This window comes from Daphnia carinata, chromosome 3, assembly GCF_022539665.2.
Source record: "Daphnia carinata strain CSIRO-1 chromosome 3, CSIRO_AGI_Dcar_HiC_V3, whole genome shotgun sequence".
Classification (NCBI taxonomy): domain Eukaryota; kingdom Metazoa; phylum Arthropoda; class Branchiopoda; order Diplostraca; family Daphniidae; genus Daphnia; species Daphnia carinata.
The window spans coordinates 2,762,980-2,789,824 of record NC_081333.1 but is presented as its reverse complement, the minus strand read 5'-3'; the positions used below and the strand labels follow the sequence as shown (position 1 = coordinate 2,789,824).

Sequence of the window (26,845 nt, the reverse complement as noted above, 5' to 3'; positions counted from 1 at the left end):
ACTTGAGGTTTCTTCGCTTTGGCTTCAAAGTTATTTACAGACATCGGCACAAATTAGGTAACGCGTGGGTGCCTTCGTTTTCGCAATGCTTTCATTTATTTTTGACAGAACAAAAAAAAAATGTTCAAGGTTGGTGGCATAGTTGTTACTTGTTAGCAACATCGGTCTGCTAACGTTCTTCTGGCACCAGATGTTTCTTATGAATTGTTTTTGCGTCCAAAAGTCAGCACAAGCAGATGGTAGCTCAGTAATGTGGGTAATCAATTGTTGGTTTTAGTTGGTAAGGTTCTTTGTTACCGGATAATGAAAATAAACCAGAAATTCTGAATTTTTAAAATGATTTTGGTACCCATGCGCATAAAGTCATGAAATTGTAAATGAGCAACCGTCGCGTTATAGTGTCGTCTGCTCCTGTGATGGTAGTTCACCAAATGGTGTTTCAGTAAAAAGACTTACAAAATTTTTCTACATAAATCATGTATAACAGAATATTTACAGTCGTAAAACCTTCCATGGTTGATGCAATTGTTCACAAACATAGTTCTCTGATGTGCCCAAAAATATTAGGTAATGAAAACTTGTTTTCGAAGCTCAACCCCTAATCAAGGCATTAATTGTAATTGCACCATTGTAGCAATTGTACAGATGAGGACGTACAAAGAAATCAATATAGAATGGATTCCACCACCAAAGGTTTCTTGCCTAGACCCTTCAAAAAGTGGAGACAGAGGAGAAATGCCCAAATTGGATTTAAGACGTCCTCAATTTAAATTTTCACGAAACAAGCCGGAAGCTCAGTTCACAGACCGTAAAGAGTAATGATTCTCATAGTGTTTTCTTTGTTACTCTTAACATCAGTAATTATGTTGTAATCATTCAGTATCTCTTCTGATGTTAAAAAAGTAACTTCCCTTGAATTTGCTCCACTGAGCAAGCAAGTTCAGGTCATTAAGCATGACGTGCTTGGAAACATTCAGAGGCATACGTTTGATTGTGCATCTCTAGAATCTGCAAGTAAGTTGATAACTAAGACAACCAATTCATACCCCTACTTGACTGAAAAGTGGATCTCTTTATAGTTGCTTGCCTTACAATCAAAATCCGAAATCAACAGCGCCATACGAAAACTTGCAAGAGAGACGTCATGTCTCGGGTCATCTGCAAAGAGAATATCGAATGTCGAAATTCCCTCCTAAAACACCTTAGGAAAGCTGATTACAAACGATTTGAATGGCTGCTGGAAAAACTTGACCTCGTCTATCATCCACATCCCGAGTAATTACTCCGTAAAGCTGTAATTTTTAAAAAATTTGATTGACTTGTAATGGTTTTTTTTTTGCTTGTTTAAGGACCATCGTTCCGGTCACCAGGAAAGGTTCCATCATGAAATTAACGACAATGTACTGTGAGCGAATGCGCAATGAGCGTCTCGAAGCGTACAAGGAGGAACTCGAGAAAGAAAAAGTTAAGTTTGCGAAGGAAAAAGCAGAACTAGAAAAATGGATCGAAGAAGAAGAAAAACAACTAGGCTTGAGAAATTGAATATTGATCCCAAGTATTTTGGTCGACATAACAACTATAGTAAATACAGTTTGATTCAGTTTTGTTTCATAACCATTCCATTCTTGTTTTAATAATAAATCCAGTTAATCGTGGCTGTACAAGTGCACAAGATATTAGTGAGACGGAATCAGCATGTAACACAATATGTACATTTTTTTTTCTTTCTTCATGGAATGATTTCTAATCTTCCACAAAAGGAACACCAGTAACATTTACCTTTTCTTTTTAAATAAAAGGATTGCAGTTCTCATAAAAAGAATAATTGGAAGCAACAACAAAGGGGATAATACATAAAAAAAAGAGTATTTTTTGTCATTGTTGTCTGTATTTTACAGGCTAGTCATGGCTGGTGGACGGGCGTATGCTTTGGGGATGAAGCCGTATTTGCGCGACTTGGGAGCGAAGGCCCAGAGCCAGCCGTCGACCGTTTGATTGTTCAGATCGGCGTAGACCCAATCACCTCTACGCACCGACAAATCGTCTGGAGCTTGTGCCTAATTTTGCAATCAGAAAATAAATAAAGGTACTCAACAATTCTATTTTTAAAAATCTATATATACTCACTTTGTAATCGTAGAGCATTACTAGTTCGGTTCCATGGTACCGCATGTCATCCGACCCCGTTGGCGATGTTGGCATATTATTGCTGTTATTTATATTACTCATGGCTGGCACTGGACTACCACACGCCTGAGTTACGTGACCTATTACATTGAAAACAGTGTCATTAATATTCACTGTAGAAAAACACAGACAGTAGAAGAAACGAGAAAAACTGGTCTTCTGGAAAGAAAAGAAAAACAAACGAACACGTACTCTGTATGGCTTCAGCTGGATAGACAAATGCGCTGGGAACGAAACCTTCTTGTCCGTCACTGCGTACCACCCAATACCAATCGGGGTCTTCACGATTTAAAACGGTCACGAATTCACCGCGTTCAACGCTGACATCATTTTCATCTCGGGCTATGAACGTATACAATACAATGTATCTTCCAGATGGATCCTGCGCTTGTCAGTAAGTGATTAAATTTAAGATTTTGACAACTCAATGGATAGGTAGTTACCTTGAAGAACGGATGAATGTCTGGATGTGAAAGTTGTGAATTCAGACTTTGAGTGGAACTGGATTGGACGTGACGACTGGGTTGTTGTTGTGGTTGCTGGTGCATACTTTGAGGACTATTTGCCGGCATTAAAGACTTTGTACCGTAGCTCTCATTATCAGAACCATCACCCAATGCCAACGTTCCCGGTGGGAAGAAAGACGAGCCTAGCAAAATATTTTATTGGATGTGCCAACATTTTTTTTTACGCAGGAAGAACTTACGGGTACTATTGATAGTCGTATTATGTTGATTATTGTTTTCGCCTCCACCATTCGTTCCGCTGACCCCAGCACTCGTTCCACCCCCTCCTGGACCACCTGTGCTGGAGCTGTTGTTAATGTCTGTCGCGTTGGGAATGCCCAGATCTCTTGGCAGCTTCTTCTTGACAGTTAACGTCATTTCGCCAAGGTGCGGTGTATACGGAGCGCAGTACGAGTGCGGAATGAAGCCTTCTCGTTGATCTTCGCCTATTACATAGACCCAGTCGTTCTCCTGGTACAACACGTTCACAACCTGCAAAAACACATGGAGTCATCATTGCTGCACAAAAGGGAAAACATGTGTATGTATGAAAGACTTACGTTGCCTTGTTTTACTTCTAGTTCATCATCCACGCAAGGCGTGAAGTCGTGCAAAACGATCATTTTACTGTCGGGTGACAGGCCGTTCTCCTTTTCAATGCCAACGCGGACGAGGGTCTCGATGGAAGCACTGCCAGTAATTCGACCCATACCTGGTGGCCTGATCGTGTCTTTATCATCGGCTGTCGAAAAAAAATGAAGAAAATGTTATGACCAAACGTGTACATGCCATGCTCCGTTATTATTGATACAACGCACAAGATGGAGAATGACATCTCGACGTGATACATCATGTTGTACAATAGGTACATACAATTTTATATTCTTTTTTCGTACGTGGGAAGACAAGAAAATTTCTGTTGTAACTGTAAAAATTCATTTAGCATCATCTCCGCTACGTGTACTTAAAAAAAACTAATTCCCAGTTGTTTTTTTTTCCCGTTCTCACAGTGTGTAATTCGAAAAGCGTGTGAAATCCAGGAAAAACTTGTTGGACGTCGGGAGTACTACGTTTTTCGAATACTATATATACGAATACTCTTTTTGAGTGTTTATCTCTCTAGTTGCTTATTATTTATTAAATTCGAATCTGCATCTCTAATGACCAAATGCAGCAGCCAGCGAATCGGTAAGGCGTGGAAGAATACTGCGTGCTTATGTTCTTTCTAGCCGCAAGTAGGAGAAACCAGGAAAATCGATTCTATGGTGAAAACACGAGTCCTCTCTCGTGTTTTGATCATAATCAGTCACGCTATTCTCAATGCGAAGAGGATGAATCGAAAGCTTATTTATTAAAAGATAAGAAAAGACGATACGCCTGGATTTCCTAATGTCATGAGAAGCCAACAGAAATCAAAGGAAAATTTATCTACCTAAAAAGTCTGATCGTCGTCTGTGTCATTCGCTGTCGGCATCCAAGAACTTCGAAAACATGAAACACCCATCGTCTAAGTAGTAATCAATTTCTCGTTTGATAAAGAAAGCAAGTAACCGAATACATTGCATTGAATAAAATTCTCATAAAAAAGAAAACAAGCAAAAAAATGAAAGAATCGTGACCGCAAAATGGAGAAAAAGAAATTTTTTTGGTTCGTTGACTTCTGATCGTGTCGCCAGATTTCTCAAAATTTACAGTATTCTGCGGATTCGTTTGACCGATGAAGTAAATTTACCAGCTAAAAAAAAATAGCATCGAAATTATGTTTTAAAAAATCGTGGATTTTTTTTCAACTGTCTTATTATCATGAAAATTTGTTTCCATCGTACCCACGCTGTTGGCGATGCAGCAAAACCAGTGAATTTTTCTTTCGAACGCTAACACGTGACATGTTCAGACTCATACTTGAGGGGGTTCGTTAACGGATTTGGAATGCCTGCTAGTCACGAACGTTTGACATGCGATCGTGTTGGCAGCTCGTAACTTTAAAATCACATTCTACTTGTTTGTTTGTTTTTTGTTTATTTTTTTAAAAACTTTTTACGTGTGTGTGTGTTATCTTCATTCAGCCAAGTTTGGTGTGCACTCGCCGAGTTTCTTAGTTTGACAATCTTTTTTTTTGTCATACTGAAAACCGATCTTCGGAACAACTGACTTGACATGATTTCTTTTACCGAAAAAAGATTGGTTAATAATATTACAAAATCTTGACTGACATGGAAACCAACATGGCGATTAACTGGGAGAACACGACGCAACTGAATCTTGGACGGTGATGTATTCATGTGGATACAAAACCACAATTAAGAAAAGAGAGATTCTGTTTCCTGTGCCATTTTACCTATTCTCTTATGGTTAGTCTATTGTTCAAATTTCTGTCTGAAACATTTATTTTAACTAAGAAAAAAAAACGTTGAACATCTGCTGTGATTTTTTTAGTAGGTGGGAGGATCAAAAAACAACCCCCACAATATTTGAAGTTCAGCATCTCAATACGCAGAGAAAAAAGACAATAGAGAAGACGAAAGGAATTCGGCAAAAAAGTTTGCATAGCTCCAGGCATCGTCTTCAACTTGGTAGTTTAAAATGTCTATCTTTTCTTCGGGTGTGTGAAAATCCTAACCTAAAGAAAGGAAACGAAAACGACGCTTCCTTTCATGCCTCCAATATGCACGACAAAGCTTATGTGGTCTCATTTTTTTTTTAGTTTAAAGAGGTATACCAGAAAAATTCGAACGACACGACTTGGAACAATGGAAACCTACGTATCTAGTTCACCTCCACCAACACTCTCTTTTCCAGACACGAACAGATGCAAGTTTTTGGGGAACGTATTTACCTTTTTTCTTTTTGCCTCGGCGTATCCTCACGGGGCACAAGAAAGCCATGACTCAGGTGGAGCAGCACAGGTAGTGGGTAGATTAAACACTGTCAAATTTCTTCCCAAAATTTCAATATCTTTTTTGTTGCGCTAATCACTTATTGAATAATTAACACAACACAGTTCACAATTGTCGTTGTGTGACACAGTTGAATGAAGTAAGGTGAAAATAGGTAGGTTCAGGAGAGAAAATCAATGGATCCAGCAGCAGCAGGCCTGGTTGGAAGCGAGGCCTGGTTTTCTGCTTCTGTTCCATGGCCTCCGCCAATACCCACTGGCACAGGCACTGCTGCACACCTTGAAAAACTCTCAGGAGAAGAACCCGACTTCTTTTTTTTTTCTATCGCATTCTCCCCTCTAGTCAATTCCATCCAACCAGGTTTTTTTTTCTTCTCTCTGCACACAGTTTGTTGCCTTTAGCTCCAGGCCTTTTGCTTCTTCTTCTTCCACTCACATTCTTTCCCTCTATACACCTTTTTTATTATTATTATATATATACCTTTGGGGCTCTTCCTTTGCTGCTAATTTATTTCTTTCCTTTCTGGTAGACGTGAGGGATTTGAAGGAAGAGACGGCTTACCTGCACCGCGATGTGTTTTTCTTCTTATAGCTCAGCGGTCACGTAAAAGGTGCGCGCATGCCAGCTTAAAAGGCCAACAACAACTTGTTTGAAGAAAACCTCTTTTTTTAAATTTCATTTTTTGACCATTTCTGTCTGTGGTTGATTTATACCTGTGATGCTTATCGTATACACAGACAAAAAAAAAAGCCCTTTGGGACAAAGTTACACTGTGTGTGTCTAAATGCACAGTTACAAAGCAGTGAGTTCAGCACAGTCTAGTCCACTTTATGCAGTGACCATATTACACTGCCCAATCTGAAAACAACAGGTTCTTTGCAATTTGTTTTCTTTTTAACCCATTTCTTTTCTATTGAATAGTGCCACTCGGACGGCACATTGGCAGCAGAACTAGAGTGGTTTGTGTTAGTAATTCTGCAAATTGTATATTGGTTACGCCAAACCAATTTGCCGTCCTTTGCTTTGTTATAAAATAAAATAAACTTTTAAAAAAATAAATAGTGAAAAGAAAAAAGTACATATCAGATTTTTTATTTCACATTTTTGCCAGCGGCCAGCGCAGTCGTTGTTTGATAAACTTGTTTGGCAACTATGCGCTCTCCGCTTCTTTGATGCTCATACAGTAAGCCCTCCATTAGGAATTGAAGTTTGAGAACCAATCCGGCTTCATTCTACAACATTTTACTTTTATAGAACTACCTCAATTTGAGGTCTTTCCTTTGGACTTCAAAAATGACTGATGCTGGTTTCTTTAGAGTAAGTTGATTACAGTCCTTTGATTACATACATATTTATGTACATTAGGGTCGCCAGTGAAAAATGGTTACCAACATTGTCGCTCTATTTCAATTTCTTTATTTTTGTGTTTTTGTCCTTATTATATCTAAAATCTTTCATTTAGGGCACCTCAACCGAGCAAGACAATCGTTTCAGCGACAAAGAAAAGAAGTTGCTGAAAACAATTAAGTTTGCTGACAATGTTACAAAAAAAGTAAAAAAAAAAAATCATCTTACAGTTTGTGTAGCTTCCTTTTCATTTGTATGTTGATGATGGCAGGTTGATATGAGTAAAGTGAAACTGGAAACAATCAAACCATGGATCACAACCAAAATTACAGAGCTTATGGGTGGCATTGAAGATGACGTGTTGGTGGAATATGTTTTTAATCAGCTTGAAGCTGACAAGGTAACACACTGATCTTTCATTCTTGTGTAGTTGTAGTGTCTAGGCATATAGCAGTTCTAGTTCATCAACAATCATTCTCATTTGGATAATGTATCTTGTTTTAATAATGTAAGTTTTTTGTTATCGATATCCAATGTTTTTATGAAATGGCAGAAATAGCCAAGAATGATTGAACAGCTTGCTTTGTGTCTGGCATCTAATGCCTTAACAATGAATGATAACCCAATTGTGTTGACCATCCAGATGGCACTTCATTTTTGTGTGGTGTGCCCATCTGAATATTTTGTACAATTTTGGGTCCTGCATTATGAAGACTTAATATGGAGTTAAGTCGGCTTGGAAATGCATCAAAGTCTTCTTGCTATCGTGTTGCAAGTACCAACTGCTGTGACATGTTGGAGACAAGGATGGCCCTATTTCGAGGTCCTCAACTTGGTCCATCTTTTTGCTGTTCAAAATTTGGATGACCAAGTCGTCACGCCTTCAATACCATAGTCGTGCGGCTACGCTAGGAACTGCAATTTCCAACATTTCGCAGTCGACTATTGTTGGGATGACTCCTGCGAAATGATGGAATGCAGCACAGTAAACTCCAAGAACCGTAGGGGCAAATCTGGAATTGCCCATCTCAGTGCAATGGAAGGACGACCGTCTTTCCAGCCGATGCTTGTCTCCCAGTTATTGCCGACAACCGCTCAGTCGACCACAGGGAAACTCCTGTGCGGTTGCTTTTGGAAGGCGGGCTTGTCGCAGCCAGCTGATACGAATACGTTTATGGAACGGTACTTATACCTGTAGCACAAAAGCAGGACGGTACAGTCGACAGGATGACTCCTGTGCCGTTCGCTTCGTGGCTGCCTCCTCTAGACTTGCCTAGAACATCCGAACTTCCCTTTTCCGAGCAGCATCCATTCGTCTTCGTAATCTACGTTAGGACTGTTGTGGTTAGCCGACAGGACTAGATCACAGCACAAGAGCAGGCGGTACAGTCGACAGGAAAACTCCTGTGCCGTTCCGATTGTTCTATTTGACTGTGTCAAGTCTTCGCATTTGGACGGATGGGAAACTCCGTTCATATTTGAGAATCCGCCATCTTTCAACGCGCCTGGGTTGAAAATGTTTGATTTTTTCGGTTATCACTCTGGCCGACTCCAAGGCAAGAAAAATACAAAAAAAAAACAAAAAAACTTCGTACAGCTAATCCTTTTTGAGAGCAAACCCTGTAAGGTATTGCTCGTGTGATGCGCCGAGATAATACTGAAACTTCAAAACCTTATCCATTTTTCTTATGTTTATCTCATGTAACTGTGTTTTCCTCCCAGATGTTTGATTTTTCGAATGTTTGTCTTTTTCCGTTTATGTACATCCACAGAATCCGGATCCTCGTCGCATGCAAATCAACTTGACCGGATTCCTCAATGGCAAGAACGCCAGGATCTTGATGTCTGAACTGTGGGATCTTCTCCTTTCTGCCCAAGAGTCATCTGCTGGCATTCCCGAAGTCTTTATGGCTCAAAAGAAAGAAGAGATCAAACTGCGAAAAGTATAGAACTTAATTGCTTTTCAATTGTTGGTGTTTTTAACATGTATTCGAAATTTTGCAGGAAGAACAAGATCGGATCCAAGAGGCAATTAAAAAGGCTGATCGTGATAGACGAGCTGACCGAGACAAGGAACGCAATGAACGAAATGATAAGAAAACTTCCAAAGATAGAAGCCGTAGTCCAAACAAGGATAGGGTGATCAAAAAAGAAGATAATCCTCGTTCTCCACCTCGTCGTGATGGTCGACGTCCTTCACTAGAACGTCGGTCTCCGAACCGAAATAAGACGTCGCCACCACCTCGTCGTCGTTCACCTGCCAGATCGCCTGCACGGAGGTCTCCGCGCCGCTCCCCTCGTCGTTCACCTGTTCGTCGTTCACCTGCCCGACGCTCTCCTGTTCGACGCTCACCTGTTCGTCGTTCACCCGCAAGACGATCGCCTGCTCGTCGTTCACCTGTAAGAAGATCCCCAGCGCGGAGGTCTCCTGTTCGAAGATCGCCTGCACGAAGATCTCCTATTCGTAGATCGCCACGGCGTTCACCTGTTCGTAACCATTCTCCTCGTCGTCCTTCACCACGTCGTTCACCGGTTAGGAAGTCGCCTGTCCGCCATAGATCTCCCGATCGCCGTGACAAAGAACGTCCGCGTCGATCACCCGAACCTAAGAAAGATAGCGCGTATGTTGAAAAGAAGCCTGCTGCTGTCTCTGGTTTACAGGTAAATGAGAACGCAATCAATTTTTGTGTTACACATCATATAAATAAGACAAAAATCGGAGAAAATAACTCACAATTCTCATATACGTTGTCTTCGTAGGCGAAGTTGATGCAAATGGCAGGACAGGATACTTCATCCCTTGCTATTGTTGCTGCACCTTCTAAACGCCGTTCGCCATCTGTATCTTCCAAGTCTTCTTCATCACGCAGTTCCTCTTCTTCGTCATCTCGTTCTGCCTCCCCCAGTAAGTTAAATTGACACAAACGCAGTAAACGATATTCTATTAACATCCGCATTTAAATGAATCAAATCTAGTCCAACGTAAAAGCGACAGTGTCCAGAACAAACGCAACTATCGAGGGCACCAAAGTTCATCGCCAGAAGCACAACGCCGTGCACAACGCGGCGTCGATCGTGGCCGTGGAGTGCCAGAGCGCGATAGGGGAATTCCAGATCGCGACCGGGGAATGCCAGATCGCCAAGTCGATAAGAGTCGTGATCGGGAAAAGGAGCGTGAACGGCTTCCTGCTCGCGATAAAGGTCGTGAAAGGGAACGTGAAAAAGAAAGGCCAACAGCTGGTGGACTTCGTGGCAGTAGAGGGTAATATTGCAACATCTTGTTATTTTATGCAAAGTTTTAACTGGAACTATTGAAAAAAGGAGGGGTGGCTCTGGCCGTGGAAGTCGCAGTCTGTCACGCACTCCATCACCGTTTAGAAAGGAGAGTGAATCGCGTTTGAAGTAAGAAAAGAGCAAGCTAAGAATGTGTATTCAATCTTTTTTAACTGTTATTACGTTTTAGGGGTCGTGCGCATTCTGAGAGCCCAGTAGCAGAGGCGAAGCGTGATTTAAAAAGTGATAAACGCAAAGAAGTTGAAAGAGACCAATCTCCTGTGGGAAAAAGTTTGAAGAAGCGCAAGCCATCCCCTTCGCCAATCAAAAAGGTACAGTTTTAATGTTATTGTAAAAAGTTGCGTATTTATTAAATAATTGTTTTATGTCCCGTTTCATGGCGTCTGCTTTAGAAGAAGAGGAAGTCATCGTCAGGATCTGAGGAATCAGAAATAGAAGAATCCGAATCTGGAGAATCTTCGAGCGTTGAGTCGACTCCAGATAAGAAGAAACGCAAGAAGGAGAAAAAGAAAAGGAAGGATACCTCTTCTGAATCTTCAGAGGTGATATCGATTGGCAAACCTTTAATAGTTTAGTTTACCAATTTGTGTAAATTTCAGGAATCTGGTGATTCTGAGGAAGAAGAGAGAAGGAAGAAAAAGAAAAGTAAAAAAGAAAAGAAGAAGAAGGAGAAGAGGAAGAAGGAAAAGAAGAAGAAGTCTAAAAAGAGCAAGTCGAAGAGGCGCCACGATTCTGACGAGGAGTCAGAGGTGAGTCAATTTGGGTTTGAATAATTATTTAAGCTCAGAGTAATTTAATGGGAGAAAAAAGAGGCATTTTGAAACGAAAGGCACTTTAGAAAAAACATCTTTGATGCATTTTTAAGTAGCTTTCCTTTTCCATCTTAGATTTAATTTCAAAAGTTTTGTTTTAGTTCGACGGGCATATAATTTTATCTGAGTGTCTTTTCTCAACAATTGGACTAGGATGGCATAGTCACGCCGTCGGCGGAAGCAGAGGCTTTGGAGAGACAGCTGCGAGAGAAAGCGTTGGAGTCGTTGAGCCGGCGCAAAGAACAGCGCAAGTGATTTGATATCCGGATCCGACGTATATTAAATTCAATGATTTTTTTCTTCATTTTTTCAAGTTTGCTTAACAACGTCCGTGGTGGAACTTCATTCATGTTGCCATTCATTTAGTTTCTCAAGCATCTTCCCATTTTCAAAAGTAGCGTTAACACTTTTTTTAAAAATAAATTGATTGAAGTGAATAGATTGGCGTTCAGAACATGGCACCGGCAATGGAAAAGCATTATAAAAACAAAAAGTTGGTACAGATGTCCGAGTAGCGTCATTTAGAACAGCAAGACGGCCATACAATGTTGTCGTATGGAAAAATTAAGGTCAAACTTAACCATATGCTTAACATAAACTTCAAGTTTTTTTTTTATTTGAGCAAATAAGTTCTTTTGTCCAAAGATTCTTGAGGCAAAGCAGATAAACTGGACACGTGAAATGAAAACGAAAAATGTTTTTACATTTAGATAACGGAAGTGCAACACTGTCCGGCGAACATTGTGGATGCAGAATACATTTTTCATGCCTATCGCAGTATTGGCATCTTTTCTAGGAGATACAAAATTAATTTTGAAACCAGAACGCTGGATATTACGGAATAGGATTTTTAAAAACCTTGCAGTTACAGCTAAGTATCGGATAGCAGGTTTAATCCTAAACTTCGTTTCCAGCTAATCGCTTCAATGAGACTAAGCTTAAGCCTACTTCCTGGTAGTGGTAGTGGTTAGCTTATTACCTGTAGCTGTACAACACCTTTTCCTTCCTTTAAAAGCAGTTGGTCACATTCAAGAAAGATGGTCATATACGTGATCCTTAATTCATGTTTCAGTATGGTACAGTACCTCAGTTGACGTAAAATTGCAAACATCTCTATGGCAGTCAGCACCACGATGGCAGCCATACGTAATCCAACTTTTCCTGGTGGCAAGCTTATGGTCGAACATCTTTTAATGAGCTCAAAATAGCAGTGAAGTTACGTTAAATGACCAGCTGCTGGAAGTGAGATCCAGCTTACTGTTAGGTTAGGTTTTGAGAAATGCTTGCAACTCAGCTCTTTTTACCTACAGCTACCCGGTTCAGCTTGCTGCACCTCGTCATTAGTTCACGGCCAGGAAACTTCGACTGGACGAACAAGTACGTACATCTTTGTTTAACTCGAAAAGCGTAACATTTGGAGTTCCGTGCGATTCGGTACTCGTCCATATTTAATTTTTAAAAGAAAATTTGTTCTCGTCAAATGTAATCTAAGGCAGAATTGTTGGGCTATTTATTTGGCGCTATCCATACTAGAATTGAACAACCATTGTGACCCCATTAAAAATCCTTTTGTCATCATCTGGCAGCCATCTTACTCTGTTATGAGTTTATGACGTTATGCCTAGATGTTTGATTATACTCCTCCTTCTATTTTTTTTTAAATTTGGGTATTAATCAATCCACTTGCAGTGATAAAAGTCTACTCTTTGTACTGAAAAAAATTTCTTTTCTTGCCTTATTTAATTGCAGGTGCATCCATGAATGAATGTGCTGCTGCTGTTCATTTTTTAGTAATTGGATGAAGAGATTTATAAAATGCAGAATTAACATCAAATGCCAGCAAACAATGTGAGAACCTTAAAACAAAATATGGAAACACAACTTCATAAAAAAGTAAGGACACATTATTTACATTCATGGTTTTCCCAGTGTTTCCATAATCGTAAATGTTCTCATTGATTCCCACAGGTTCACCTGTGTTCTATAGGACAATCTACACTTCCATCTTGCATCCACATTAATGTGGATGGAAATTTATTATTTCTTTATCTTGGCTAAGGGAAATTTCCCTTAGCTTCACATGATTGTTTTGCACTCTTGCAAGGTCTTCAACAAAACTGGGTTTACCGTACAAGTATGTTTTGTTTTTACTTATATTTCTTCAAGAGATAACCTAATTTCTCGTCTTTCTAAAATCCAGATCATAAAAAATTGGTTGAAATGTTCCATAACCTGAGATTTGTTTCATGCAAGTATGGATGTATGAGTTGGGTCTTCTAGTTAACAACAAGTTCATTGCCCTGTGGGAAAAATACTGGATATTTAAAAACTTGCAAAAGAGGTTCTGATTGCATTCCAAGGCATTTTGGCTGAAAAGTAGTAGTGACAATAAAATGTTTTTTAAATTTGTGCTTACAGATTGATCATGCATCCTCAAAGCAAGCAGATTTGAATTGTCAGGTGAATAAGGTGTACCAATATATTCTTTGGGGAAGCATTCTCATTAGAAACTTTATTACAAAAAGGTAATGGTTAACTTTAATGCGCAATTTATGTTCTACGTATGTGTAGGTTGTGTACGCAAACCCTTGCGTTCCACTGAACAAGAGCAACGGGAAGGGACCGGTTCTACGGACATAAATTTCAAAAAGGTAGATAAAGTGCTAAGGTTAAAGCATTTGCAAAGAACCTCATTTTGAATTCTAGCGGTCATAACACATACTATTTCTTAAATTTTACAATATGATTTATCCTGATTAAATATTTTTCTCTAGACTAAAACGAAGCACGGACATGCAATCATTGAAACCTAGGATTCCATTTAAAGGGAAAGATATTGCTGTTCATTTTCCAGTCAAGCCGTTAATTGCAGCCGAAGTATATCACAACTTGTTTTTCTTTAGATAACCATAGACTCATTGAACGTTTTAATATTTTTCTCCATAGACGTCCATGGCCTAGCATATCTCATGTATGCAATTAACTAAGCAGTGAAGCGACACGCAAGTGTGTAGCTGTATTGCTGCACCGGTAAGACTTCCCTTATTTATTACTAGCAAATAGCATAGAATATTGGGAATTCAAGTTGTACGCGTATTAGCTCGTGCTAAAAAAAGGCAGGTAACTTTTAAAAAATGTGCGAGTCATCATTGCGAATACCTGCCCTTATTATGCAGCCTCCCATGTGACATGACGTCAGGGCTGATGAAATGCGCTATTTTAAAGTCGGGAGTTTTTTGTTTTGATCAGAATCACGTTTTCTCGTTGGTTGCTGTTTAGGCCATTTCATCCAATCAGACAGGGTAGTCCGATAGCCAATTTTTTCATCTTTTCAAACATTGGCTTTAGAATTCTTATCGATAATTCAGGAAAAGTGGTTGTTATTTCGTGTATTTGGATATGCAAAATTAAAAGAAAAACAAATAAGTGTTGGACTATAAGCGGCTGCTCTGGTATCGTTCACCCACGTTGATGGGCTCAGCGACACAAGGAGGGGTTGGGATGTTCTCCTTGCATTTGTTGTCTCTCAAGACGTAAGACCTGGCCAAATCGGTGGCATCCTTCACATTGCAACCGGATGGGCTGACTAATTCGCGAGAAAATTGGCCGTTGTAATCGCCGCACAGTCCGCAATGTTGAGAGCGATGGGTAGCGGGGATCATGCTGGTGATGTCATCACCAGTATAACGGAAGGTCAGCTTCAGAACTGGAACCTGGACAAAGTAACGGGCGCCAATCTTGCCAACGACGATATACTGAATAACGTTGTCCTTGTCGCTCAAGATGTACGGCTTGTTAGTGTCGACCTTGACCACCTTTTCGTTAGCCCTAACTTCCACGCCACTGGAGACGGGAGTCAGTTCGAGTGTGTGACCACCAGCGTAGATCTTGACAGCCAGCGGAAGAGATGAACCAGTAGTTTTCTTGGCGAAAACGGCGTAGCGGGGAGTAGGAGAGCAGTCAGCCGAGATGAGAGTGTAGCAAGCGGGAAGATCGTAGTCCATGGTGACGTTATCGAAGGTGACAACAGCCTTGGGGGCAACGTCGCAAACGCCGACCCAACCGGCCTTGATGGCGAACATTTGAGACATAGGCAGACGGGCGTTACGCAAAGCCATTCCCAAATTCTTGAGGACATCAACATTCTCATAATGACTGTGCATCAGGTCAGTGTGGACATGCAAGTCAACGTCATCTTCGTTAACATCCATTTTCAATTCAATGTGGCCGGCACCGGCGACTTTCTTTGCTGTGGCAGTAGGACCATGAGGGGCATGCATGCTCCAGTAGGGCAACAAGGTGGCCTTTAGCATGGTGTCGATACGCAGAAGAGCCATCTGACCACGGGGAGACATGTTGGCGTAATTGATGTCCAAAACGTAGCTGCGAGGAGTAGCGTAGTGCAGAACAGCCTCGTAACAAGCCTGGAAAAATAAAAATAATTACAATCCATCGCCTAAGAGCTCAAATTGCGTTTTGCCAGGTTAAAGAACAAGATATCGACCAAAACGTGATCATTACCTGGGTCATCGGACCAACGATTCCAGAACGGCCGGCATCGTTCCGGTCCAAATCGCAGCGATCGTAGGGATAGGTGTTGCGGCTGGTGGCGGCTTCTCGTTGAGCTTCGGTAATGTTACCCTGAACCTTGATCAAAATCGTGGAGATGTCCTTGGCATTAGCTTTAGGGCACTGGTCAGCGGGAGCCTCACCCCAGACGAAGGAGACTTCACGCTGAACGGAAGGCTCGATGGATGATGGAGTTTCAAAAACGTCGTCGGGCAAAGCGGCCCAAGCGGTTTTGACGTTGACGCAGAGAGCACGGTTGGGAACGTTTAGTTCGCGGTTCGCCAGACGGGCAATCTTCACGGCGACCTGGGATTTGACATTGAAAGGCTCCCTCTCGACATTGACTTCGACATTCCATTTGCGCTCAGGGGTGCCCAACAAAGTGATGGCTCCCTTAACATTGCTGAAACTTCTGCCAGGAGCGGCCTTTTTGCCAGCTGGTACAGCGGAATCCATCTTGAGCTTAATCTCGATAGCTTCAGCCGGTTTAACTTGAGTCCTGTGGAGGACGGCCTTCATGGAGCAGGTGCCAGTGGGAGGATAGTGGTAGAAGTAGTTGCGCATCTGCATCAAGCCCATAACGGCGAAACCGGCAACGCTGCCGTGCGAGTTGATCTCGGAAGGCTTGAAAGACTCGAACATCACCTTGGCGATGGAGGCCTTGCCGGTGTAGGTCTCGCAGTTGTAAACTTCGATGTGAGATTCCATACCCAAAAGTTCGTTGATGTTTTCGCGAATAACTTGACCTAGCAACGAAAGCATGTTATTTCTTCGAATATTATATATATATGTTATATTATGATGAAAATACCTTTGCGGAATTGTTCGCCACGAGTTACCAAAGCTTTAGATTCGCATTCTGAGCAGGTATCCTTAAGGTAAGAAAGAGCTTTGGAGTCATCTTTGCCCCACATGAAAGCAAAAGTTTTGCTGCCGAACAAGTACGACAAGGGCTTCTCTTCGGTGGAGGTGTTGATCTTGATTTCGACCTGGCTGTCAGCGGGGGAGAAACCAATCAAAAGGTTGGCGGGCAGGTGGATGCGGGATCCGCGGATCTTGACGATTCCCTGAGAAACGCCGAGGGGGTTGTAGGCGACCAAGTAGGTGGCAACCTGCATGGTGACGTCCAAATCAGCCTGGATGGAGCGGCCGAGCTTGTTGGGCTGGTTGACGTTGCCGTAAGCCAATTGGTGGCGAGCGAAGCCAGGAGTGCTGAGACCGACACCGACGGGGAGACCGAGATCGTTAGCCCTCCAGCTGACGTGCTGGCCGCCCAACATAACCATATTGCGAGTCAGTTTCAAGCCACGAGAAATCATTTCGACCAATCCCTTGCCTTCCATCAGACCAGCGATTTCTTCCATTCCCATGTGACGGTACATCAAAGTGTATCCTTGAGAACGCAACAAGACTTCCATCTTCATGGGAGCCTGCTGGCGGGGGACGATCTTCATGGTCTTCTGCAAAAGATCCTTCAGGGTATCGAGCTTGAAGTCCTTGGGGTCCAGTCTGCGGAAGAGACGCACGTAGGCATCCTCAACACCTGGAACAAATTTAATTTGTGTTTCTTATTTTTCTTTTTTAGTTCATTTTTCGAAAAGAATTGAATATTACCTTCCAATCGTATCATAATTTCAAGAGGAACATAGCCGTATTCAGAGATGCGGTAGTTGGCACGTCCGGAGATGATGAGAGGAGCGCGGGATTCTTCACCGTAAACAGTGACGAGCTGGAGTCCACCACCGAAACCATATTTCTGGTCCTGGAAGTCGAAAACGCGGTTGCTGGAACGGAAGAAGTTGGTCTTGATGTGAGCGACGCGGCGCAACAACAACTGGAGCTGCTGGGCGATGGGCTTGACGCAGGGGTTCTTGGAGTCGGCGTAGTTCTACAATTGAATAACACGGTTAGTAATCAACTTATTCAGATTAGAAATGAGTAATCTTCTTACGCGGAAGGTGGTCATCATGAAGTTGAGCACTTCTTGATTGCGTTCCCAAATGGCACCTGCGATCAACTGCTGCAGCTCCAAGAAAGTGGGTTGGACACGGAATAGAGTGGAGATGGCGGCAATACGGATTTCGGTGGTTTCGGTGGCATTAAGGATCAGAGGGAGGACAGCAGACAAGAATTTGTTGCGGTTGACGGCAGCAATTGGCTGTAGAGCGAAAATGACGTGTGGGCGGACGGCGTGAGGAACGGAGCCGCTCTTGACGTGCGGGATAAGACGCTCAATGGCGGGAATCAAATTGGTGTTGCGCAGCGTGCTCAGGGTAACGATCATCTCGGGGTGGGTCTTGGCGGACTTGAAGGCTTCATAGGCCATACGAGTGTACTTGTTGATGGTGTCGGTCTTGCAAGGGCGCAATTTGTTGGAGGAGCAAGTGACGCCGATCAGGTGACCGAAAGCCAAAGCGATGGCTCCCCTCAGTTCCCTGATCCAAAACAATTATTTAGCGAAACTCAACATTTGAGAGGTAACTCATTCATACTTGGTCTTGATGCTGGGGCTCTCCTTCAGCAGATCCTCCCAGGAAGTCAACAATTTCTCAGAGGGCATGCGCAGGTAATAGGGTAGGAAAGCAACCATACGGCGGGCTTCCATATCAGAGAGTTTGCCACTTAGAATCAATTCCTTGACCATCAAGGCAGCAGGGTTTGTACCAGTAGCTGGAAGGATCTCATTGAACAGGTTTCTGAAAAATTAAACAAACCGTCAACGCGAATTCTAAATTGCTACACCGGGTTATCTCGTTTAAAATTCATTCGTGATGTTACTTGAGCTCCTCGTCATTTGCTACATTTTTCCAAACAGCTTGCAGACTTTCCAAACTCATGGCTTGGAAAAGCTGAATGGCGGCCATGGCTGTGGGATCCATGAGAGTTTCTTCGTCAAGAGCAGCTGATCCAATGACTTCCTTCAACTTAGTCAAGACGGGAACAGCCTGTAGATTACACAACAAAATGTAAGGTACAAATCATTGTCTTAAATTCCAAGCATATTTTACCTTAGCGCGCAGAACTTGCTGAGATTGAGGCTCCTCGGGATGCAAGAAGTCTTCCTCACGAGCCAAGTCCAAATCTTCGGGAGTCGGAATCGGGCGCTTTAGTGTGTAACGGAGACTGCCATAGTGCTTGGTCAAACCAGAAGCGGAGATTGGCTTAGCAATGGGTCCGGAAGATTTCAGCACCAAAGTGGTGCTATTGCAATGGAAGAAAAAACATTCAATTGATGCTTATCACATCTAAAAATGCACAAAGGTAAACAAAGTGTTCGTACTTGGCCAAGTTGTAGAAAGGAGATCCTGCAGGAGGATACCACTGGAGAACCTGGTAGCCGAAGGAAGAGATGATGTGAGCCTTGGCAGTGTTGGGGGTAGCTCCGCGGCTGAGCTGGTAGTAAAGCTGAGTGGTGGCAACGAGCTCGTCTTGCAACTTTCCGGCACAGTTGGTGGCACCAAAGCTGTTGTGACTCATGCGAGGGACATTGGTGCATTCGCTTTGAGTACGCTGCTTAATCAACATCAGACGACCCTTTTCGGAGCCTCCGAAAGAGTAGGTGGTGTTACAGGTGCCCACAACGGTGTCCTAATGTAAGTCCCGTTAATCATTCACATAATTTTTAGCTACAAATTGATAATAAATGTTTATACCTCAACAGTACGCAAGAACGCGCTGTCTCCCTTGCCAATCTCTCCAGCAGCAACGTCCATCTGAAGCTTGGTGGCCAAACCCTTCTTGATGTTGATGGACCATTCGGCATCCGAAGCGTCAGCGTCGAATCCAGTGATCTGAAAACAGCAGCAATTACATTTTTACACGAAATACCACATGATGTTTTCACTACAATTTACCTTTCCGTTCAAGAACGAAATTTTGAAGGGTTTCTCCAACATAACCAACTCGGGCTTCTTCAAGAACTTGACAGTCGAGAGAAGTGAGTCGGGTCCATTGTGCATACCCAAAGTAACATCCGAAAGCTATTTGCAAATTTTAAATTATGTAAAAATGCCGTTATGAAACGAAATCTTTTCTTTGCAGTTCATACCTTGACGATAGCTTCTCCGGCTTGTTTCTGGATAAGCAAGTTGCCACGGATGCCAAAGGAGGAGCCAGAAGGAGTCGGTTCACGAACGCCAGACGTGGTGAAGGTAAGGTAACTGTATTGGTATTCTTGTCCGTCTTCGAACAAACCTAAGTGGATTTTTAGAACGAAAATTTGTTTTAGTATTAGCATGAAACATACGATTTAAAAAAATCAAACAAAATCTAGACTTTACCTTCCGCACGGCATTGACCAATGACGAGAAGAAGTGCGAGTCCCAACAGGCTCAGTCGTGCCATGATGCTGCTTAGCGTCCAAGAGGATCACTGACGACAGCGAATTGATTGGGGTCTCTTTTGAATCCCTTTTTATACGCCGGTCAGAAGTAACATGATCTCGCTTCCCTGTTTAGCCTTCAGAAACGCCATATTTGCATGAAAACGAGTCTTGTTCTTTTCGCAAGGAATCTCTGTACAAGCAAAATCTGTAAAGAATGAATCTTAACGAAAACATTCTTCAAGGGTGGGCGTTAATGTTATCTATTTGCTGAGATGGACAAATTAGATGAATCGAAGGCCCTCCGGTGACCCCAAAAGATTTTAATAAAAATTGCAAACTTTGGATTTCTATGTGAAGAAAAAAAAAACACAACTAGAAAATGCGTTTTTTTTTCATTTGTAAATTCAGTATTGTTAAGAGCGTAATGCATTTCCAGTAGATATCTCGTAGCATGTACGTAAAATCGAACGCAGTGACCCCAGCGATGTAGACGCCTTCCAGACGTAAACATAGCAAAAAATACTCGTAGCTATCTGAATTGAGCAAGCACCAGACCTGGATGTAAAAAACTCAGAAAGAATTCTTATCTATTAAATTCTATTTGGGTTCTTTTTCCAATCGCCATAACTTAATGAATAAGTTAGGAATAACAATCATCGCTTAATTACCTAACAATGAATCTGGGAGATTGCCGTTTAGTTAATAATATTAACTTTACCATCGCCAATAACTTCATTAATATAAATTAAATATTTCTCTGGTTACTGTGAATTAATTTGAAAATGTTCTTGGTTTTTAGGGTGTTTTCTAGAACCAGCTGGCATCGTGGATGTACATTGTGATTGTGACAAAGTTCGAGTGGTCGCACATGTGAGCCGACAATCATCAGCCATTTCATACCAAATGTTGAGGGGGCGGCTGTCAGACTTTGGAATGACACGGAATGCCTTTTGGTAGTGATTGAAAAACCCAGACGGCCGTGAAATCGGTGCTTTACAGCAGTTTCATCAAAGATAAGACCACTATTATTTACATCGCGTAGGATGGAACCATGAACTTTGCCGGAGCACAGCTTTTATCACCGTTTCTTCCAGAAGACCTTGGCACGCCGCTTTTAATTGATAATACTGCGCATTTTCAATTGGAATTGCGCAATTTCCATTTTACTTTTCCGGCTTAGCCCATACTGAGTGGAGCTTGATGGCCAACTCCAGCAGAAGCAAGTGGGAATAAAGAACAGCATTCGCTGATATGTTCCTTCGACTACGGCATATCCAGGTCAAAACTGTAAGTATACCTCATCTTGTTCGAAAATTATTTCTAAATAGTTTTCTACCCCAACCCCTGTATGTTGAACTAAGCTGTTTTCATTCGAAGTTTTATTACCAGCAATTAAGTTTCTCTTCTTTTATAATTAAAACACTATAAATCTCTACGTGACAGTGGCTAGTCACGCTCGACAGTCAGTTGGATGTTACAAAGAAAAGAGGAGTCTAGAACAATCTTCTAGATGGTTCGAGAAGCTAAAAGATGTCTGATAAAATCAGTTCTGGCTTATGGCTTTACGTCTTCTTTTTCCCTTTTCCCTATCGTAACGTTTTGTAATGCATACTGCGCCCGTATTAATGGCATGACGTCATAGGCACCTGCCTCCATCGCGTGCTTGATGGTGGTGGTTCATTTTTTACCCTTAAGCTAACGGCGTTTGCTGACGTTTAGAACGTAGCGGTGACAAAAAGAGGTATTTGTTAAAAAGAAAGTTTCAACATAGAAGTCTGATGTCACGATGAAAACAATTTCCTCTTTTTCCCGCAGGCTGATTCGCCGGAACCCAAAAACGCCAGTCATGGTGACTCGGCTGCTTGAACATCCATACCCTATGAAGTGCAAGAAGCGCACACGACAAGTAAGGTCCGCATCTTTGTATGCCAGGAGTGACTCGGCAAGGTAAAATGTGTATAAAGCCTCGCTGCTATGGTGAGATAACTTATCAGTTCTGTAAAGCAGGTGAAGTCGAACGCAAGCGTACGTATTATATCACAAGGAAAACTAGTGTGCAATAATGTCGACTAACCAAAAACACATCACCTTTTGGAATGGAGAAAAAATGCCAATTGTTGGACTTGGGACTTGGCAGGTTAGAACTTCAGTGTAAAGTCATTCCAAAATGTTCCAGCAAATTAAATGATTTTTTTTTTTCTTAACAGTCCTCCAGAGAAGAAATCGAGACAGCAATAAATGCAGCGTTGGAGGCTGGCTATCGTCACATGGATGCCGCATACAACTACTTGAATGAAGACGCTATTGGCGAAGTACTTCAGCGTTGGATTGAGGCAGGAAAAGTTAAGCGTGAAGAGCTCTTCATTGTGACAAAGGTGTGTACGTAGGCAACACAGTGGGAAAAATGTCTAAATTAAAACATTTCTGCTCATCAGCTACCGATGATTGGTAATCGCCCGGAGGATGTAGAAAAGTTCCTAAAGAAGTCTTTAGCCGCACTCCGTCTGGACTATATCGACCTCTATCTGATCCATGCCCCAGTCGGTCTAATAGGAAAACACGATACAGACGTTTTCCCTCATGATGCCCAAGGATTCGCTATGATAGACATGAAGACAAACTTAGTGGAGCTGTGGAAGGTACTTGACCATATCAGTATAATGTTTCGCTAAGAAAGCCAATCGAATTTGGACAACAATAACACTTGTATACAATTATGTTTTGGTTCCCAAGTCGATGGAAAACCAAGTAGATGCTGGTTTGGTGAAATCAATTGGAATCTCAAACTTCAACGAGGAACAGATTAGCCGAATCATCAATAATGCTCGTATAAAACCAGCAAATGTGCAAGTTGAACTTCATGTTCAATTCCAGCAAAAATCGCTCAGAGAATTTTGCAAAAAACATGAACTGACCATTTGTGCCTACGCACCACTGGGTTCACCTGGTCGAAATGATTTTTACTCCAAGCTAGGTCTGAAGTAAGTGGCAATAAACTTTTAGATGTAGAGATAGATGTATCCAAACACTTTGCAATCCTAATAACACTGTTTCGTTTTAATAGACCACCTGTTGCCATCCCTGATCTGTTCACTCATCCAGTGGTAGTTAAAATTGCTGAAAAACACAAGAAATCGAGTACACAAGTTCTTCTCAGATATCTCATTGAACTAGGGGTTGCCGTTATCCCTAAGAGCGTCAATCCAGAGCGTATTCATGCCAATTTCCAAGTACTACTTCATAGTTGGGATATATCCATTCCATTTTTTAAATTTACCTTGATAACAACGCTGAACTTTTATTGAATTTTGTCAGGTATTCGACTTTTCCCTTTCGGTGGTTGATATGGCACAGCTTGGCCAACTAGATCAAGGAGATGCTGGCTGTACATTTGATTTTTCAACTTTCTTTAAAGGGTAAGCATTATTAACAATATTTAAATGGCTTAATCAAATGTTTTATTTTTACCAAAGAATGGACAAACACCCAGAGAATCCATACCCCAACCGCGTTAAAGGCATAGTTCCATAACAAAATCATTTCTGCAAGGAAAAAAACGTCTTTATGTAATCAAAGATTATATTGTGCTAATGCCGAAAAATAATATTTAATCGGTTTTAACCGAATATTTCCGTCCATCAATATTCGTGACCCTTGTTTAATTTGGAGTGTAGATTTTTTGTTTTTAAAGTTACATTGAGGTTTCTTATTTAAAAAAAAAACAATTACGAAAAAGTCGGGCTTATTTTGTCGGGCCTATTTTTTGGGGCTTGTTTTTTACGCCACTTTAGTGGGAATGTTTTTTACGCCACAAAAGTGAGAAGGCTATAGCCTTCCCACTTTTGTCAAAATCGGCAAAGAATGAAATCTCACGGAATTGGTTTAAACTCACCAGAAAGAATCAGAATTAAACGCTGATTCCGAATATAGCATAAGTTTTCCTCTTAATTGTGCAGTTTTGGAGTAAAATGTAATCAAAGTGATATTAGTTTGTTTACCGTCGCCAACGCCATCTATTAACAGAAATATCGTAAAAATAGGTTTCCATGCTGGAAATATCAATCAAATTAGGATCTAAACAAGACTGAGGGGCAAACTAATATTGTATTCGTAATCACCATTCAGTTTTGATTACCATAGGTGAGTTTCATCCAATTCCATGAGATTTCGTTCTTGGCCGATTTTGATAAAAGTGAGAAGGCTATAGCCTTCCCACTTTTTCATTTTTGGCCAAAACTTAAATTTCACTTGAAATACATGATTTCGATTCAAAATTGAATGGAAACCATGAAAATCAAGTTCATTTTTGCATTGGCTTTATGGTTTTTGAAATATACGTAAAAAACAGAGGGGTGCGCTAACAGGTCGGGCAAATAAGCCCGACCCTCTGTGTGTCGGGCTTACGTTTCTAGCCAAACATTTTGACAAAACTACTTGAAATTCTTAATTTATTGCTCTTTACAATAAAAATTAAACGCTTTGTTCAGGAAAATTATTCATTTGCTCGTCAAAGCAGTTATTTTGAAAATATATTAAATAATGGGCTGTGGCATGAATGCGCCGTACCGTTCTGGCGCGCCAACGCTCGTAAATGTGTTTTCCTTTTTTCAGAAATTTCTGATCTCATAAAAAAAACAGTTACTTTTCGTAATTTTAGACGATTTAGAAACTAAAGCACATCGTTACCTTGCTAAATTGTAAACATTTTTGAAAAAATATATGGCAATCCGTTTTACACAAAAAAAAAAAAAAATTTCGCCAAAAAAAAAAATCACACTTTTTTCTTTTTTTCCGACACGTAATCATCTACCGCTCAGACTCGTTATTACTGGCGTAGGCAATTTCAGTCCATTGGATGCCATTCGCAGTTAGTTCAGTAGCGTGGATGGAGAATAACGCGTGGCTGGAGGAACAATTGAATAATGGATAAGATAATACAACAAAAGGATGGTAAGTATAAACATTATTATATTGATTTTCAATTATTAATTATTGTTTATTAGATCAAATTTTGAAGCTGCAGGCCCAATTATTGGAACAACACAAAATATTAGATAACAGCAAAGCTAAGGATGGTAAGGCCTAATACGTAATGATTCTATTTATTTGCTTTTATTCATTTGTGTTTTGTAGCTCAAATTTTGAGTCTACAAGCTCAGCTAGGGGAAAAGAACAAATTGGAACGGAACAGTTTCCAAACAGTGAAGGAGGTTTTTCAAAACTCATCCCTAACTGAACGTGAGGATGAGTTGGCGTTAGGCGAACACAGTCAGGTATATAAACTTTTCAAATAAGAATTCAAAATAAGTATAGAATTTAAAAAAAAACAATTATTTATTGTTTAGTTATTCAGTCCACCACCTGACAGTGTGTTAAATTTAAATTCTGTTAGTGCTGTACTAAAAGAATTGTTAATAATAAGTCCATGCAGCGAAGGAACTGAAGCATTGTGGGACCATATTTGGAACGAAAATGGGTGTGGTACGGAAACCCAGAAACGGCATGAGTTCAACATAAAACATGGATTAGGTACTTTTCGGTTTTTTGTCTATTGAAAAAGTATTTTTAATGCTGTTATTTTGCATTCACAGAATTTTAGCGGTGGTTCTAGTAAAATCTGGAAGTGTTACAGGATTGAAGAGTGAGCCTACAGTTGAAAAACACTGAAAGTGCATTACCATTAAGGTATGAGCTGCTTCTCTTGCTAAAGAACAACTTGTCCTTTACGTTCAGAGTGTTGGTGAAGCTGGGTACTTAAATGGCTCTAAAAATGTTTCACTTCGCTGGCATTGCAGCGTTGAACATCATACATGGACTCTTTAGGTATGAAAGGAATTTTCTTGAAAATTTTTTGAATTTATGACGAAGCATTTCTCCTTTTTGCCACCCATGTCTAATCTAAAAAAAAAAAACATTTATCCAATAGGAAAGGATTTTCAGCATACTGGGAACACAACTATCAACAATGCAACATTCTATGGGTGCTATTTTATCATTCAAGAGTCTTATACAATGATTTTCATCTGCAATTTGTATGGCCTTTCCCAAGCTTCTGCCATAAGTTGAATCTATGAGTCATGTAAGTCACATAAGCAACAATTGAGATGCTTAATGGTGTTGTTTTTCTTTTCTCAGTATAGGTTAATAGTAACATTGGATCTGAAAAGATTCTTGGTTGGGGCAAGACACTGAATAAATTGTAATGATTGAATGGATGACATGACATTTCTATACTTAATTCGGATTCCCGAGACGGTATTTTATATTTAAAAAATTGAAGTGCATATCTGGGCTCCCTTCCTTTCCGTAGCCCCGTTTCCCCTTGACTCGTAATAAGCCCGTAGGGGGTCATGCCCCTACTGTACGGTATATATAAAAATAACATATACCGAGGTTTGGAGGGCTCTGGCCGGAAAGGGGACGTGGAGGTCCGTTTAGTCCGATGATGTGTTCACGGAGGGCGACGTGGCTACCCACAAATCCGAACTAAAGGTTAATCGCTCCTGTAAAAATGTTCCATATCTTCGGCTCTTCTTCCGGCTTCTCTTAGCCAATCACCGGGTAATCTCCCCGGTGGGTCAACAAGGCAGTGTCTCCCCCTGCCTGGGTTGACGGCAACTTTTGAAGGGGCTATTGTGCCTTTTTAAAGTTGCAAAAATAATTGTAAGGTGCAGAGAATTGTCAATAAATTTTTTTTTATAAAATGTTTTTTGCAAAATTTGTTTCTTTCATTGTCTGTGTTCGCTTCGCTTCTTTTTTTTTGTTTAGCTTGCTCAATTCATCTTTATTGTTTTTGCCACCGTTGTATCGTTTATCTGAAAGTACTCAATTATTATTTATTACACTTTTTTAATTCTTGAATTTAGACAAGTAACAACGTGTAATACCTGGATATTTTCTGAAGTAATC

At 41.0% G+C, this 26,845-nt stretch overlaps 5 protein-coding genes and 2 long non-coding RNA genes across 12 annotated transcripts; 5 read left to right on the top strand and 2 right to left on the bottom strand.

The window, feature by feature from the left end:
- The first annotated feature begins 395 nt into the window (after positions 1–395).
- On the top strand, positions 396–1,778 carry LOC130693451 (small ribosomal subunit protein uS15m-like). 2 transcript variants are annotated; one of them, XM_057516603.2, is made up of 6 exons: positions 396–567; positions 635–815; positions 881–1,014; positions 1,080–1,275; positions 1,350–1,581; positions 1,647–1,778. In XM_057516603.2, the coding sequence occupies exons 1-5, from the start codon at positions 477–479 to the stop codon at positions 1,540–1,542; spliced, it is 795 nt and encodes a 264-aa protein (XP_057372586.1). In that variant the 5' UTR covers positions 396–476; the 3' UTR covers positions 1,543–1,581; positions 1,647–1,778. The 2 variants fall into 2 exon arrangements, with proteins under 2 accessions (XP_057372586.1, XP_057372585.1); XM_057516602.2 differs by having other exon boundaries at positions 1,350–1,655.
- Positions 1,602–6,052, bottom strand: LOC130693439 (SH3 domain-containing protein Dlish-like). Its single transcript, XM_057516585.2, has 7 exons — positions 5,530–6,052; positions 3,254–3,435; positions 2,894–3,185; positions 2,631–2,836; positions 2,380–2,569; positions 2,128–2,267; positions 1,602–2,057 (listed from the first exon to the last, which is right to left on the bottom strand). Exons 1-7 carry the CDS (start codon positions 5,576–5,578, stop codon positions 1,893–1,895), a joined length of 1,224 nt encoding a protein of 407 aa, XP_057372568.1. The 5' UTR covers positions 5,579–6,052; the 3' UTR covers positions 1,602–1,892.
- LOC130693472 (uncharacterized) lies at positions 4,593–5,696 on the top strand. The gene is made up of 2 exons (XR_009420622.1): positions 4,593–5,044; positions 5,130–5,696. It is a non-coding gene; the product is annotated as an uncharacterized LOC130693472 (long non-coding RNA).
- A 697-nt stretch (positions 6,053–6,749) lies between the features above and the next one.
- On the top strand, positions 6,750–11,480 carry LOC130693423 (serine/arginine repetitive matrix protein 1-like). 3 transcript variants are annotated; one of them, XM_057516556.2, is made up of 12 exons: positions 6,750–6,907; positions 7,053–7,142; positions 7,209–7,337; positions 8,710–8,880; positions 8,942–9,598; positions 9,698–9,842; positions 9,914–10,199; positions 10,259–10,339; positions 10,401–10,542; positions 10,627–10,773; positions 10,831–10,980; positions 11,197–11,480. In XM_057516556.2, the coding sequence occupies exons 1-12, from the start codon at positions 6,884–6,886 to the stop codon at positions 11,296–11,298; spliced, it is 2,124 nt and encodes a 707-aa protein (XP_057372539.1). In that variant the 5' UTR covers positions 6,750–6,883; the 3' UTR covers positions 11,299–11,480. The 3 variants fall into 3 exon arrangements, with proteins under 3 accessions (XP_057372539.1, XP_057372538.1, XP_059350354.1); XM_057516555.2 differs by having other exon boundaries at positions 10,624–10,773; XM_059494371.1 differs by having other exon boundaries at positions 10,624–10,773; positions 10,831–10,981; positions 11,192–11,480.
- A 308-nt stretch (positions 11,481–11,788) lies between these two features.
- LOC130693471 (uncharacterized) lies at positions 11,789–17,310 on the top strand. The gene is made up of 9 exons (XR_009001692.2): positions 11,789–12,420; positions 12,793–12,936; positions 13,012–13,177; positions 13,244–13,384; positions 13,462–13,503; positions 13,615–13,694; positions 13,818–13,920; positions 13,990–14,073; positions 17,198–17,310. It is a non-coding gene; the product is annotated as an uncharacterized LOC130693471 (long non-coding RNA).
- LOC130693416 (vitellogenin-2-like) lies at positions 14,418–20,049 on the bottom strand. The gene is made up of 13 exons (XM_057516546.2): positions 19,893–20,049; positions 19,661–19,806; positions 19,467–19,592; positions 19,266–19,403; positions 18,893–19,200; positions 18,621–18,813; positions 18,391–18,557; positions 18,105–18,308; positions 17,564–18,047; positions 17,227–17,500; positions 16,424–17,155; positions 15,565–16,358; positions 14,418–15,467 (listed from the first exon to the last, which is right to left on the bottom strand). The coding sequence occupies exons 1-13, from the start codon at positions 19,954–19,956 to the stop codon at positions 14,478–14,480; spliced, it is 4,620 nt and encodes a 1,539-aa protein (XP_057372529.1). The 5' UTR covers positions 19,957–20,049; the 3' UTR covers positions 14,418–14,477.
- A 929-nt stretch (positions 20,050–20,978) lies between these two features.
- LOC130693445 (1,5-anhydro-D-fructose reductase-like) lies at positions 20,979–23,578 on the top strand. Of its 3 annotated transcripts, none has more exons than XM_057516595.2 (10): positions 20,979–21,223; positions 21,579–21,677; positions 21,752–21,883; positions 21,944–22,073; positions 22,144–22,311; positions 22,372–22,575; positions 22,670–22,917; positions 23,001–23,166; positions 23,252–23,352; positions 23,410–23,578. In XM_057516595.2, exons 4-10 carry the CDS (start codon positions 21,999–22,001, stop codon positions 23,465–23,467), a joined length of 1,020 nt encoding a protein of 339 aa, XP_057372578.1. In that variant the 5' UTR covers positions 20,979–21,223; positions 21,579–21,677; positions 21,752–21,883; positions 21,944–21,998; the 3' UTR covers positions 23,468–23,578. The 3 variants fall into 3 exon arrangements, with proteins under 3 accessions (XP_057372578.1, XP_057372576.1, XP_057372577.1); XM_057516593.2 differs by having other exon boundaries at positions 21,941–22,073; XM_057516594.2 differs by lacking the exon at positions 20,979–21,223 and having other exon boundaries at positions 21,577–21,677; positions 21,941–22,073.
- The last annotated feature ends 3,267 nt before the right edge of the window (positions 23,579–26,845 follow it).

Excerpts from the sequence above, each read along its gene's own strand:
- LOC130693451 (XM_057516603.2), top strand. The coding sequence starts at position 477 with ATGTATAACAGAATATTTACAGTCGTAAAACCTTCCATGGTTGATGCA. Across the intron at positions 568-634 it reads GATGTGCCCAAAAATATTAG|CAATTGTACAGATGAGGACG; the intron begins GTAATGAAAACT and ends GCACCATTGTAG. Across the intron at positions 1,015-1,079 it reads TGCATCTCTAGAATCTGCAA|TTGCTTGCCTTACAATCAAA; the intron begins GTAAGTTGATAA and ends ATCTCTTTATAG.
- LOC130693439 (XM_057516585.2), bottom strand. The coding sequence starts at position 5,578 with ATGGCTTTCTTGTGCCCCGTGAGGATACGCCGAGGCAAAAAGAAAAAA. Across the intron at positions 3,436-5,529 it reads CCGAGGCAAAAAGAAAAAAG|CCGATGATAAAGACACGATC; the intron begins GTAAATACGTTC and ends TTTTTTCGACAG. Across the intron at positions 2,058-2,127 it reads TAATGCTCTACGATTACAAA|GCACAAGCTCCAGACGATTT; the intron begins GTGAGTATATAT and ends TTGCAAAATTAG.
- LOC130693423 (XM_057516555.2), top strand. The coding sequence starts at position 6,884 with ATGACTGATGCTGGTTTCTTTAGA. Across the intron at positions 10,200-10,258 it reads GGACTTCGTGGCAGTAGAGG|GAGGGGTGGCTCTGGCCGTG; the intron begins GTAATATTGCAA and ends TATTGAAAAAAG. Across the intron at positions 10,981-11,196 it reads ATTCTGACGAGGAGTCAGAG|GATGGCATAGTCACGCCGTC; the intron begins GTGAGTCAATTT and ends CAATTGGACTAG.
- LOC130693416 (XM_057516546.2), bottom strand. The coding sequence starts at position 19,956 with ATGGCACGACTGAGCCTGTTGGGACTCGCACTTCTTCTCGTCATTGGT. Across the intron at positions 19,807-19,892 it reads TGGTCAATGCCGTGCGGAAG|GTTTGTTCGAAGACGGACAA; the intron begins GTAAAGTCTAGA and ends AAATCCACTTAG. Across the intron at positions 19,201-19,265 it reads CGTTCTTGCGTACTGTTGAG|GACACCGTTGTGGGCACCTG; the intron begins GTATAAACATTT and ends GACTTACATTAG.
- LOC130693445 (XM_057516595.2), top strand. The coding sequence starts at position 21,999 with ATGTCGACTAACCAAAAACACATCACCTTTTGGAATGGAGAAAAAATG. Across the intron at positions 22,576-22,669 it reads ACTTAGTGGAGCTGTGGAAG|TCGATGGAAAACCAAGTAGA; the intron begins GTACTTGACCAT and ends TTGGTTCCCAAG. Across the intron at positions 23,167-23,251 it reads GTATTCATGCCAATTTCCAA|GTATTCGACTTTTCCCTTTC; the intron begins GTACTACTTCAT and ends GAATTTTGTCAG.